General features: G+C 50.3%; 6 protein-coding genes across 6 annotated transcripts; 3 read left to right on the top strand and 3 right to left on the bottom strand.

Moving 5' to 3' along the window:
• Positions 1 to 2,029: 2,029 nt before the first annotated feature.
• Positions 2,030 to 2,739, top strand: SCP_0702030 (hypothetical protein; the record flags this gene model as incomplete). Its single annotated transcript, XM_027760129.1, has 3 exons — positions 2,030 to 2,155; positions 2,212 to 2,476; positions 2,540 to 2,739. 3 exons carry the CDS (start codon positions 2,030 to 2,032, stop codon positions 2,737 to 2,739), a joined length of 591 nt encoding a protein of 196 aa, XP_027615930.1.
• A 1,647-nt stretch (positions 2,740 to 4,386) lies between these two features.
• On the bottom strand, positions 4,387 to 4,830 carry SCP_0702020 (hypothetical protein; the record flags this gene model as incomplete). Its single annotated transcript, XM_027760128.1, has 1 exon — positions 4,387 to 4,830. One exon carries the CDS (start codon positions 4,828 to 4,830, stop codon positions 4,387 to 4,389), a length of 444 nt encoding a protein of 147 aa, XP_027615929.1.
• Positions 4,831 to 5,168: 338 nt separating this feature from the next.
• Positions 5,169 to 6,282, top strand: SCP_0702010 (hypothetical protein; the record flags this gene model as incomplete). The annotated part of the gene is made up of 5 exons (XM_027760127.1): positions 5,169 to 5,250; positions 5,306 to 5,580; positions 5,635 to 5,710; positions 5,763 to 6,103; positions 6,160 to 6,282. 5 exons carry the CDS (start codon positions 5,169 to 5,171, stop codon positions 6,280 to 6,282), a joined length of 897 nt encoding a protein of 298 aa, XP_027615928.1.
• Positions 6,283 to 6,998: 716 nt separating this feature from the next.
• On the top strand, positions 6,999 to 8,130 carry SCP_0702000 (hypothetical protein; the record flags this gene model as incomplete). Its single annotated transcript, XM_027760126.1, has 5 exons — positions 6,999 to 7,122; positions 7,193 to 7,467; positions 7,523 to 7,598; positions 7,650 to 7,990; positions 8,056 to 8,130. The coding sequence occupies 5 exons, from the start codon at positions 6,999 to 7,001 to the stop codon at positions 8,128 to 8,130; spliced, it is 891 nt and encodes a 296-aa protein (XP_027615927.1).
• Positions 8,131 to 8,445: 315 nt separating this feature from the next.
• On the bottom strand, positions 8,446 to 9,829 carry SCP_0701990 (Phosphatidate cytidylyltransferase, mitochondrial; the record flags this gene model as incomplete). Its single annotated transcript, XM_027760125.1, has 3 exons — positions 8,446 to 8,594; positions 8,659 to 9,217; positions 9,278 to 9,829. 3 exons carry the CDS (start codon positions 9,827 to 9,829, stop codon positions 8,446 to 8,448), a joined length of 1,260 nt encoding a protein of 419 aa, XP_027615926.1.
• A 303-nt stretch (positions 9,830 to 10,132) lies between these two features.
• On the bottom strand, positions 10,133 to 12,765 carry SCP_0701980 (Dolichyl pyrophosphate Man9GlcNAc2 alpha-1,3-glucosyltransferase; the record flags this gene model as incomplete). The annotated part of the gene is made up of 9 exons (XM_027760124.1): positions 10,133 to 10,501; positions 10,555 to 10,684; positions 10,743 to 11,270; positions 11,327 to 11,489; positions 11,543 to 11,627; positions 11,681 to 11,855; positions 11,916 to 12,078; positions 12,134 to 12,531; positions 12,584 to 12,765. 9 exons carry the CDS (start codon positions 12,763 to 12,765, stop codon positions 10,133 to 10,135), a joined length of 2,193 nt encoding a protein of 730 aa, XP_027615925.1.
• Between the last annotated feature and the right edge of the window lie 139 nt (positions 12,766 to 12,904).

The raw sequence follows: 12,904 nt of genomic DNA, 5'->3' as shown, positions 1-12,904 counted from the left end.
AAGTCCACATCTGTATATCCGACGAGCACGTCTGTATCGTGCCCTTCGTTGTCCACCAGGCTGTATACTATTATGGCTTCTCGTGTGCCTGCTAAGTACCGGAGCACACATTTGGCAGCTGTCCAGTGGGTCAGGTTCGGCCTAGCTGTGAACGAGCTCAGTCTTTGGATAGCATACATGATATCCGGTCGTGTGGCTACTGTCGCATACATCAGAGATCTGATCAGCGAAGCATATTCACTGTCTCGGTTTGGCACCTCATTTGCATCATCCTCATCTTTCTCGAGGGTGATGTATTCCATTCGCATCTGGCTTGTTTGAGCCCATAGAGGGTTTTCCGCATATGGCATACTCAGTGTGTTTCATCGCTAAATCCCTCTGGCTGGTGCATATAAATTTCCTCTTTTAGGATATCATTCAGGTACATGCCCTTGACATCCATCTGTTGGATATCCTAATTGAGAATCGCGGCTAGCCCGAGAATAGCACAGATTGTCTCAAGATGGACCACCAGGGAATATGTTTCCATGTAGTCCATTCCCAGAATCTGTGAGTAGCCTTTAGCGACTAAACGTGCTTTAAATTTAATTATGTCTCCCTCTTTGTTCATTTTCTTTACCAAACTCCCAAGCGCCCATGTTGTGTAGTTGCTCGAGTTCCGCTTGGACAGCTGTTTCCCACTTCGGCCATTCAGGTGAGTTTTTCGCATCGTTGAGCGATTCAGGCTCATTGGTCTCCATATTCTCTTTGCTCATCATCACATATATGAGATCGGTGATTGATGCGCTATCATTGTCCTCGGCGTCTGCATCCGCATTATCTTCGGTGTCAGCATCGGGATCATTTAGCAACCGGTAATCTGGTCTGACAGTTACACGCTTGCTTTGCCTGGGCTCATTCTCATTGGGTGTGTCTCTATCCTCATCTTCTTCGTGTCCGCACTTTAGCGGGTTATTGACAGAGGACTGTAGCATGTCTCCCCCTGAATCTGAAGACTCCCCCTCGCGCTGCACATCTGCAGTCCTCGATTGCAGGGCATCGGGTCCTTCTCCCTCACGCAGTTGTAATATCACGTTATTTGGAGATGGATCCTGGTTAGTGAAGTGGTAATTTTGCGTTGTTTTTATTTGACACATTTTGTTGTCATAGTATTTAATAGTGTTCAGCCCGTCTACATAGCCAACAAGTATGTATTTATTGGCTCTTGGTGCAAGCTTCGAGAGCGCGATGTCCTCTGTGAGAACCCAAATGATGCTGCTGAATTCTCATAAGTGAGATATGTTCGGCTTTGATTGGTTCCACTTCTCTTCAGGGGTGGCATGGTCGAGCGCACTGGTGGGGGCTCGATTTTTGATGTAAGCTGTGTGTGATACAGCCTCGGCACATAGATAACATGGTAGATCCTTCGCATAGATCATTGATCTCGCGAGGGCAAGTAGCGTTGACAAGATTGTAGTTCTGTCGCAAGCCAGAAAGGTGGAGTATGAGTGGAATCAAGTCCGTGTGGGGTCTGAGATGCAATGAAGGAGAAGAGTCTATTCCAGAGGTATGAGGTGGGTAGCCTGAAAGCGTAGCTAGGAAAATCTCTGTAGTTGCAATAATCGCTGGAAACATATCGGAGTAGAATCACACTGCTCTAAGGAGAACACTGAAATGCGAAAATGCAAGACTGCCCAGAAAACGCACAAATGCAAGACTGTCTGAAGACGCACTAACTGGATGGGATGGGAATGTGAATGAGGCTTTTCGCAAGCATACCTTCCGGGATGGTGGGTACTCCCCCGACCTCTTCCCCTGCCCTCATACTTAAACCGGTCCTGACCCTTTTTCCTGCCCTCCCGATGCTGCCCGCTTCTGCTTAACAATTGCTCCGCTGAATCACTGCCTATCACACTATATCTCGCAATCCCGTCTGCCCACGCTCCTACTCAATCCGAGGGGTCGCCCATCACCAGTCCTGCCTGAGTGCCTAATAAGCACCCGCCCACCTCAGCGGCATATCTCCCATCCTGAACTCAATCTCCCATCCATGGATGCCAGTGTCATCCTTCGCAAATACACCCTCGTGGAAGCTCTTCTTCGCATTGAGATCTTTACCGAGCCCTTCGATCTGATCCTGTGGAAAGCATGGGCAGTCCGGATGCACGTCCTGCTGGTGAGGCTCCTGCAAGTGTATGTTCCTTCGCTGTCCGACCCTCACATGCCCCTCAGGTCCTCATGGTCCAAGCCCAGTCTGAGGCGGCCAGCATGGGGATCATCCTGCCCCTTCCGCACGATATCCCTGTCCTGGCCCAAGTGGAAATACACCTTGCGACAGCTCGCACTATAGTAGGTGGTCATTGGATGATACCTCGGATTGCGGACCACCTTCCTGCCGTCATTCCTCGTGGTTTGACTGCCCGCATTCTATATGATGACCCCACCATCCGCGAGGACTTTGGCTTGGGCCACCCGCCGGATGGTCTCCCTGACATTGGTGCACGGTCATCCTGTCCATATTTTCCTGGAATCATGTTCCTCAGCTTTTTATCGCCATCAGGAACCTTGTGCCTTCGGGTTGAGACATTGCGCAATGCGGCCCGTGAACTGTACGATGTCATGCGCGGAATCACTGGTAGATGCGAGTTGGCGGATGGTACTTTGAGACGATTGCAGATCGTAGTCGAGGAGTTGGAAGTAGTGTTCGGGCTCGTAGCATTCCCTCCTCCGATAACCAGCTTCCAATTGGTGTCGGAGTAGGGTCGGTCGTGTAGCACCCTGTAGTATCTTCCAAAATGTGAGACCGCTTCACGGATGTAATTCCCACCTCAGCGTGCTATGTGTCCCTTCAGCGTTCAATTGAGACGCTCTGCAACTCCATTTTGGGATGGAGAGTACGATGCAGTCGTCTCTATCTCAATCCCATGGGCGGCACACCAATTTGTTAATTCGGTGTTAATATATTCTCACCCATTGTCTACATGGAGTCTTCACAGTTTGTTCCCAAAATGTTGATCAAGGTAGGTCATACAATTCTTTACCTTGTCTGTGGTTTCGTCCTTCATTTTGGTAAACATGACTGTGCTTCGTCGTGTGTAATCATCTGTGAAGGTTACGAAATATCTCCACCCACCTATTGCAGTGGTCCGCGCTGGGCCCCAGACATCGGTATGTGTAAACTCACTGGGCTGATGGCTTCTCCTGCTTGCCGCTTTAGGGAATGGCTTCTTTGATGCCTTTCCCTGAATGCATGCAGCGCATTCGATATTGGCCGGGCTGGGCAGAAATTGTAGGCCCTCGACTAGATGGTCATGCTGTAAAGTTTGTAGCGTGGCTTTGCTAATGTGTCCGTACGATCGATGCCACTCTTCCGAGGTATGCGGGTCATTCTCGGACGCCATGTATGCACTCCCTTGTTGTGGCTTAACCACTCGGGCATGTAATAAATATAATCTACCTTTCATTTTGGCGACAGCAAGGGTTTTACCGTGGCAATCAATTAAGATTGCGTGCTGATCCCCCATGACTGTTTGGCCACTGGCTTCGTCAAGTCTCGGTATTGAAAGTAGATTGCATGAGAATCCCAGTACATATAGCACATCACGCAATTGGAACTTAATTTTTCTATTACCTACCTTACCTTCGAGCTGTACGGTTCCCCACCTGTAGGCTTGAACAGTGCCAAGTCCACTTATTGCGTGATGCTTGAGGGGTTTGTTGTAGGTTAAGAATATATTGCGATTTTTCACGACATGCGACATTGTTGCTGAATTGGCATACCAGTTATAGAAGAAATCAAAATCATCATTCCCCAAGCTAGTGCCTAGTGATACCATATCGCTATCACAATCTTCTTTATCATTCTCGCGTGCAACATGCGCTCTGTCCTTGCCTTTGCTGTCAGCATCACATGTCTGCTCAAATTTTCGGCACTTGTACGGAGGTTCTCCTGATGATGTGTCTCGATATGGGGCATTGGACAGTCCCGCTCTGGAAGGTGCTTGTCCCTCCTTGTCACTGCCTTTGGCCCAACAATCTTTCCCGACGTGCCCAAACTTTCCGCAATTGGAACAGATGGGCTTGCCTCAGTTTTGGCATTCATTAGCCATGTCACGTGTGTTCCATCTTGTGACAGATGAAGCATTTCTTGATTGAGTCTTGCTTCCGCTTCTGGCTCTGGGCAGTAAGCGCTTGCTCTGTCTCGATGTGCTGATCATGGTCGAGACGGCGCCTGTATTCACTGATAACTACAGCGATCAATTCTGGTGTCGTCATTGGCGGAGAGTTTGGCTGAGAAATCATTGTGCCAGTGTACGATGCCGTATACGAGTCCCAGCTGCTGGGCAGGGACTTGATGAGGATCCTATTAAAATCTGCATTCATTATTTGTTTTCCCATCGTCTGCAATTATTCATGTATCTCCCGGAGCTTGGCAACGTGCTTCAGAATATTTACACCTTCATCAGCATGGTAATCATAGAAAACTCGACTCAACGCTATTATTCCATGTTGTCCTTTTGGCTCCTTTACCGTGTGAAGCAGATCCCACATATGATGTGCCGTCATCACTCCTTCCGTATGAATCACCTGTGCATCGTCCAAGCACTTGATGATCAAATTCCTCACCCTCTGATCCTTCTTGCCCCACTTCTGGATCTCGGCATCGCGCGTCTCTCTGATATTCGGATTAGCACTCGGCTCCGGTTTCTGTATCTCACCTGTGACATAGCCGAGAAGCTTCTTCTCGTCCACAAATGCGGTCATGCACCTCTTCCATGGCATCCAATTATCCTCCTTCAGAGGATGGATCCAATACATACTGTTCGGAATTTCTTTGTCGTCATTCGACATTGTGTTGCCCGGAACAGGGGTAGTTTTTCTTGTGTGGGTGAAGATAGTTTTATTGGTTGTTAGCAGCAGTAGGATATAAATCCGAGGTTTAGATGGTCCCGGGGCTCATAACCTGTTGAGAATACTAGGTAAATTCCCAGAGAATATCGCGATGATGTCTCGGATGAAGGTGAGACCCGATTACTCAGCCGGGTTCCCGAAATAGATTTCTTTATATACATTCCGAATAAAGTTCCTTTACATAATCATTCCCCGCTGTGGCGGGCTCCATGGGTGCCCTCGGATCGCTTCCTCCGGCGGGCATTCCCAACAATCAGCCGCAATTCTGTTGTGTGAGTATGACAACTACTATCGAGTCTTCGCGGCTTTGGTATGAACAGTCGATCTATAATGCCGTCTCCATGGGCACTATGGCTTGGGGTGAGTAGCAAGCACTATCGAGAAACCAACGCCGTCTGATCGAGATCACTCTCAGTGTTGCACGCCATCGTTTTCTTTCGATGTGCGTATTCCATAGACTGCAACAAAGAGGGAGGTGCTCGCAAATGGCTGCCTTTGGTCTCTACAATTTTCGCCGCAGCCACAATTAGCATCTTCTGCAGTTTCAAGTTCAATGAGCTTGGTTGGATCCAACATCGCGACTATCCCGGGGGGGCATTGGCTTTCTTTGCTGAACAACAGGCTATGCCAATCAATCTCACGGCTAGCGCGGGTTCCATCATTGCTCTCTTCCTTTCCAGTTCATTTCTGGTATGCATCCTTGGTGGTCATGCACCTATTGAACAGATCGCTAAAATACCTCAGATTTACCGCAATCATGTTCTTTGGAACGATCGTTTCTACACCATTCTCCTGGCTGTTCAGCTCTTCTTATATTGCAGTATGTCTATCCCTATCTTGTTCTGGTTCACAGATTGACCTGCGTCGCCTAGTAATTTCCGTGCTCATCGCTGTTGATCTTGTGCGCAATTCGAGACCCTGGGATGGAATTACACTCCGTTTTGCGGTGCCGTGTGGTCCTCTCGCCAATTTCGCTATGGATTTCTTGTTCAACTCTGTGCTGTGTCGCGTTCAATGGCTACGCACGCAGCCGGAGAGGAGCGTTCCTACTACCCCGGGAAGGCTGTGGATCGAGCACTTGAAGCAATGCCCTGTGGTGATCGAAAGCGTGGTCCCGCTCGCCCTTTTATCGTTCATTATGTTTGGGGTGAGATACTTAGCCGACGCCGGCGCAAATCACTTCCTAGCGATGCCGCTCTACGTGCAGATGGCGGTAAGCTTCGGATCGTCGCTCCATAGGATATATACGCGCCTGACCATTACTGCCAGTGTGTGTTCCCCGAGCTTATCATTACGCGCATGGTTCGCGAGGATGATTTACACATGACCCTCATGTCAGAACTAACTTCCAAGGGGACATCGGCGGTGACTCAGCTGGTTCTGCCGGCGTAGGAGCTGAGACGTTTCGGGGAGGGAGGAAGGGAGGGACGGAGGTTTATTCCGGCTTGGGTCCCAATCAGGAACGCCGGTTCTCTGTACAGGCTATAGCTAGGCCAGGTATTAGAGCATATCACCCTAGTGCATCTAATCTCCTTTGCACCATTTATTTTATGTGTCGGTTATTGCGTGTACGAATTTACACAAGTTGTTGGTCTTCCGCATAAGAGATTTGGACCGCGAATCTTTGCGAGCAAGACTGGGAGAGTACACAACAATCGAACGTTAACGTGCCTTATCGAGTTTTGGCTGATCGACTCAAACTCGATCCAGATCTGCTGTGTACTCGTTCTAGTATCGATTACTGCAAAAACGTCTAGTTTTGAACGCCATTCTGCCCATTCTTCTCCCTACGGCGTTTTAGTCGTGGTCTCTCTTTTAGCAAACCGATTGGCCGGTCAGGGAGGAACGTGTTACTTCAGAAGACAGTCAGAATAAAGTTCGGTGTACATGCCAGTATGTGATGAGCTACAGCCGCAATTGGTGTGTGTTATGATATTCGCACCCCGAGTATGAGTATTGTTAGACTGCTGAGGATATCAGGCCAGTTATCATAGGTTCTACCGTGGCTGCGCGTGCGGATGGTAACACAATATAATGATAAAGGTTTACTTGTATGTCTTATCTGGACATTTCTTCTTTCGCCCCCCACCAGATAAGCAACGATTACTATGAACTCGACGGCCACGATCTCAAACGCGACGAGCACGATCACGAATGCAACGAATGACGCTTGGCAGGTTCCGTACGAGCAGTCTCTCAATGGCGCCGTCTTTGCCGGCGCTGTAGCATGGGGTAGGTGGTCTTCCTTTCGCTGCTCGCATTTTGAGGAATACAGCGGTTAATTGCATTCTTTTTCGCTCAGGGATACATACGTTCGTCTTCATCCGGTGTCTATACGCCATCGATTCGAAGTGGGTTATGGCTTCTCTCAAGTGGCTACCAGTAGCATGCACCCTTTTCGCCACGGCCACCACGAACGTCTTCTGCAGCTTCAAGTTCAACGAGCTTGCATGGATACAACAGCGTGGTTATCCTGGTGGTCCCATTGCCTTCTTTGCGGAGCAGCAGTCCCACCCGCTCCATGTCGCTGCTGTCGGCAGTGCTACCATCGCGCTGATTTCGTCGTACGCATTTATGGTGCATGGATTCCAAGGCTGCGTAGACCTGTGGTGGATTACTGAGATGTTCTCAGATATACCGGAATCATTCACTCTGGAATAAGCGCTTCTTTACGATCATTATGTCTCTCTCACTCCTTCTTGACAGTGGTATGTCATCTGTGCTTATAGCGCTTCGAAGCAACAACTTATGTTCTTCAGTCGATGCCTTTGGCAATTTCGTGAAGCTTGGGGGTACTCCGCCTTGGGACGGGGTCTCCCGCGATTTCACTAAGCCGGCGTACTCGCTTCTCGTCTTCCCACAGATGTTTCTCTGTTTGTCCCTCCTGTCCCGAGAGCTCTACCTCTGTAAACGTTCCAAGTGGGACTTGATCGTCGTGGTCCGAGGAGATCCTCAAACCATGATGGAGTACAACGAACGGTATCCCTTCTGGATCGAGAGCGCGATCCCTCTATGGTTGCTAACTGTAGTTACAACTTTTGTGCGAGTCAAGGGGACAATAGCAAGTCCAGTCACTATATCGCTCTTCGTGCAGGTGGCGGTAAGTTATCAGATGCGTCAGCTTATGAGTACAGAACTGATGTGTGCTTGTCTTCGTGACCAAAGCCTACGATGGCGGAGCTCATGATCACTCACATGGTACGCGATAGTGGTTCCTCGAAGGAGTCGCTTGCCTTGTGAAGCATTGAGGACATAAGACTGTACGTGTACCAGTTTGTACTCTATAGACCTCCGTAGGTCAAGGATGGAGGCATTATCTGTACAACATGTGGAATCTAGTCTCATTGTATGCCATTTTGAATCACGCGTGGTGTGCGAATGCTCCACGATGCCAGGATGACTGCAAGATACTGATTTTCTAGAGTAATGATAATTATATAGTGCAGGCAATAGTGGATACAGTGTTCAATAGGGAATACTGACTGCTAGTAATGAGCTCTCCACAGAGGCCTCTAGAATGGTGATGATGAGTGGTGAAAAGGAGGGAAGTGCGCATCATGAGTTGCTGGAAGGCTTCCCGCCTACTGATTTCCACCACTTGCCGACCTTCTGTGCACTGTAGCGCAAACTCTTCCCGAAACCCGCGCTGACGACACCCTTCACAGTTTGTACAGAAGAGGGGTACCGCACAATCTTGCGCAATTCTGTGCAAAGCGTGTCAATCAGTACATTACAGATAGCGCAGAAGTTGGGATGAAGTAATCTAACCTTGCTCAAGCACAGTTGGTAGCTTCTCGTCACCAGCGAGTCGCGTCCAGTACATGCTCTCGTCCGCCTCCCTGGGTGGCAGGACTGACGTATAGTGATTCTCCACACCCGTCAGCAGGTTCAACGGCAGCTTCTTCAAGTGCGCAGCACGAGCGTGGGGCGAGATGTCCTGCTGGATATTCGTGGAGTATGGGGACCAAAACACTCCGGGGAGGGCAACGACAAGCCGGTGGTAGAGCTCCTTGAATTGCGGGCCCTGCTTTCGAACGATATTGCCTACCTTTCTCCTGTTCTCAGCAGGCAGGAGCATGCGCAGGTCTCCGCCGTAGCTGAACCCAGATATCCGCTCGAAGAGCTCGCGTTCGGAGAATTCGTCTGGGAGTGTCAGCAGCGCAGTGCGCACGGCGGACGTGAGGTTGACCTGCTGGGTCAGGCGCACACGAGCGTCATCCTTGATTATGCGGATTGGCTTGTGCATGCGCCCCGCGAGATAGAGCGTCTTCCAGTTAAGGAGGTCCGAGCATAGGTTGTCCACGGTAGTCACCCCGTACTTGATCGTCTATCTCACGGTAAGAAGCAGTGTCAACATAGGAAAACCTATAGAGGCAACTGTACTTACCACACCCTTCATCGGCACGTACGTGTTGAACCACACGCCAGGTGCGACCTCCTCCACCCTCGCAACGAACGATGAGCCAAGTATACGAGTATGGAGCGGGTAGTGGCTCGGATACTGGTTCATGTTGATGGAATGCCAGTGGTCCGCATGCGTCACGGCAAACATGAAGTCGAGCATGGGCGCGTTCTGCGCACCCGGCGCGCTGCTCGTATATCCATCTTGCTCGAACACCCCTGATCCGTACGCAAACGCATATCTAATCGGTGCTTCGAACTGTGCGACGATGGATTCGAGCAGCGCACGCGTGGAGTCTGCGACGGGAAGTAGCTGGTTTCGGCCGAAAGTGGGAGGAAGATGGGGAAAGACGGGGTGCCTATGCGAGACAGTAGGCCGTGGTGCAGGGTTAAGGCGAGTGCGCGGAGACTTGGATGGGGGTAATGTCGGTGGAGGTAGCTGAGAGCCAGAGGGAGATATTGTTTCTGTGGATAGCGAGCGAGCGACTACAGAAAGAAATTTCCCTTTCTGGGAAGTATTGCGGGTGACGGAGAGCATTATTGAGGTGATACTATGGTGAAGGATGAGCGTGAAGATTTGTGTGCATGGAGAAGGTGGATACGGCAGGAGAATATGCAGAGAGAATGCGGAGAAGGGGTATCTGCCACGCGACTCGGCATCTGGTCAACGCCAGCGGCGCCTGAGCATCGCTCAATCGCTTGATCAGCAGGCAGAATTCGGGGGTGGAAGTTACATGTACACCCCACTTCTGACCTGGACTTGGCCCGGAATACACCAACTCCTCGAACAACGCATTCATGCAACCGATTGATATCCAGGAAACATCCTATAGTGTACACATCATCCCAGATCAACACTTCCCCTACTGCGATGCACCACTCTCCGTCTGCTCTGCGCAAAACCCAAACTCTGCGTCCGGAGGCCTGCTCGTCGACCGATGCCGTTGGTCGGGAGAGCGCCGACATCGACTGGCGGTTTCACTGAGTTACCATTGGCATGTTCCGTGGACTTCTTTTCACTGGTCTTCAGACCCAGACCGCCCAAAGCCCATCCGGTTTGCACTCCATGCTTGATGCTCCACAGCCATGCTAGGGCGAAGACGGGTGTGCTGACGAGAACATTGAGCACAGCAAACAGATCGGGGAAGCGTGCCGGTGGAGACACTAAGAGCTCCAGGATATGCAAAAATGCACAGGCTGAGTAAACGGCCTGAAAAAAAGAACTCAGTGATGTCGTCTGGAAATTACAGTAAAAGAACCTACAACGGACAAGAGCTGCAGGAGGCTCTGTGGTCTGTACCGCAGTGGGTTGTATCCAATGAGTCTATTCCATAGCAGTAAAAGAGCGATGTACTGAACGCCCAGACCATCTTTCTTGAGCAATGGCCACATGCTGGAGAAAGTGAGACTGTCAGCGCCTATCACTAACATTTCATTACTTCTGATCATACCTGAATACCGCAACATTATTCACCAGCACGCCCAGTTCGAACGTAGAAGAGTCTGGTGCGGCGCCCGATACCAAGAGTGTCATAGGGAGGAGAGGTAACAGAATCGTCTTCTCATGCACTTGAAACGAGAACAGAAAGAACGACATGGATGAGGTAAGGAGCGCGTATGGCAGCAGGGACACTATGGGTGCTGGAGCCGGGTCCTTAGGCCGCTCGCCAGGACTGGCTTGCAACTTGTATCCTTGGTACATCAGACCCAGAGCACTCGGGAGGAAGCCAACAGCTGTGAGTGCAGCAGAGAGCTTGACCAGGACATCTGGAGAAGCCCAGAGCTTCCACTTGAACATGATGTTCGTCGCACACCAGAAATTTGCAACCTTGTCTTCAAACAATCCCCGACTGAATGGGAAGATGCGTGCGATTGGATGCAAGATGGCAGAATGCGGAGCGAATGGTGGAAGAAAAGGTAGGAACAGCACAATGAATGTGGCAGTTGTAACAGCGGCTAGACGGAAGAACAGCTTTGGCCTGTATGATGGAATTGAGCATGTCCGGTAAAGCAATCAATACCTCAGTGCACGTACCCATCAACAGGACCTAGGTAGAAGCACTTGCCCAGAAGGTACGAGCCAATAGCCGGAGCGTAGTACAACGCCATCTGTTTGAATCCTAGACTGAAGACGAAACAGACTGCACCCAGCAGGTCCCGGCCCGTAGCAAAAAAGTTCAGCGCAAATAGTGTGAAACCTACCGTCAATTAATACACAACCCAGTAAAGAAGTGACGTTGACAATACATACCAAGCATAACAGAGTTGTATTGGAAATGTCCGGAGTCAATGAGAATCAATGCTGGTTGCAACAGCAATAGCAGTAGGGCAAAGTTCTGAGTGAGTGTGGTTCAGAAGTTGACGTTCAAGACTGCAGCAATATAATTACCTGTGTCCGCGCTGACCGCGTACCTTGCCATATGCGAGTGAAAAGTACCAATGCCGGTACGTAGACCAGTATGTCAAGCGCGAGGACGGATGCGCGCATGAACGCTTTGCTGCCTGCATCTTCGTACCCCCGCGATTTTCCCAGAGTGAACCACGTCGGATCAATCCACGAGCCACTGAGACAACATAACATCGATACATCAATAGCAGAAAAGTGAAAAAATGGACATGCTTACACTACTCCACATAACCACGAGATGTATGCCGTCAATGGCGGATAATCGAGGCCCCAGTATTGGAGTTCATACGTATACCACTGGTGAACGGGCAGATGAATAGTCAATTCCATCCAATGTCTCTGCGCTTCATAGTCGCCAAACATTGGTGGATTGCCCTGTCCTGCAGATGGCCTTTATTTAGTGAACGATACCCTAAAAGCAACGACATAGCTGACCCGAGTACGACCCCAGGCCTACCGCCCACTTCACCCAGGCCGATGCAGCCACCGAGCAAGGGAGGAACCAAGACTTCATGCCCTCTTTGTGCATCCAACGCACCCACCTTTTGCCCATGCTTCCTTCTCCCTCCCCCTTTTTGTCCGCATATTGATGTGCATGTCCAATACTCGAGACCGACGCGACCGACAAGCGTTCGTCTTCCATAACAGTGCTGAAGGTGCGCTGATGGGTAATTCTTCGGCGTGGGGGTGTAGTTGCATTAGAAACAGGAGACACTGGACGAGATGATGGTTCTAGTAGTGGGGGAAAGCCGAGCCAATGCCTGCTCTCGGAAACTTGGAGGACGTGATGTCTCAGCGGCACAGGCGCAAGTATCTCCGAGGCAGCCTCTGACCTGTTGCCCGTTCCGTGAAGTATGTATAACGGATGGTTTAAGGGAAGCTTACCCGTTGGTAGTGATGCTGTGTGAGCGGTGGCGTTCGAGGAGAGGACTCTTCAGCCGCGTCGGTAGACCCCCAAGCGACTGAAGTGTGTGCGATGAGGTCTGTGACGAAAACGATGCCCTCTTGAGGCGTAACTTCGACGGCGCAGTCTCCTCTGACCGCAGATACGTTGAAGACTCGTCCATATCGCTTAAGTTCAGGCTTGCAAGGTGTCCGGCCTGAGATGGTGCAAATGAAAGCAGTGTGGCACACTATACCAAGACGGGATTTGCCTTCTCAATCTATCAACACCTGCCGGGCCTCTCAGCGCCGTGTACCGATTCA

This window comes from Sparassis crispa (genome assembly GCF_003851025.1).
Source record: "Sparassis crispa DNA, contig_000006F, whole genome shotgun sequence".
Classification (NCBI taxonomy): Eukaryota; Fungi; Basidiomycota; class Agaricomycetes; order Polyporales; family Sparassidaceae; genus Sparassis; species Sparassis crispa.
This window is presented reverse-complemented; position numbering and strand designations above follow the sequence as displayed.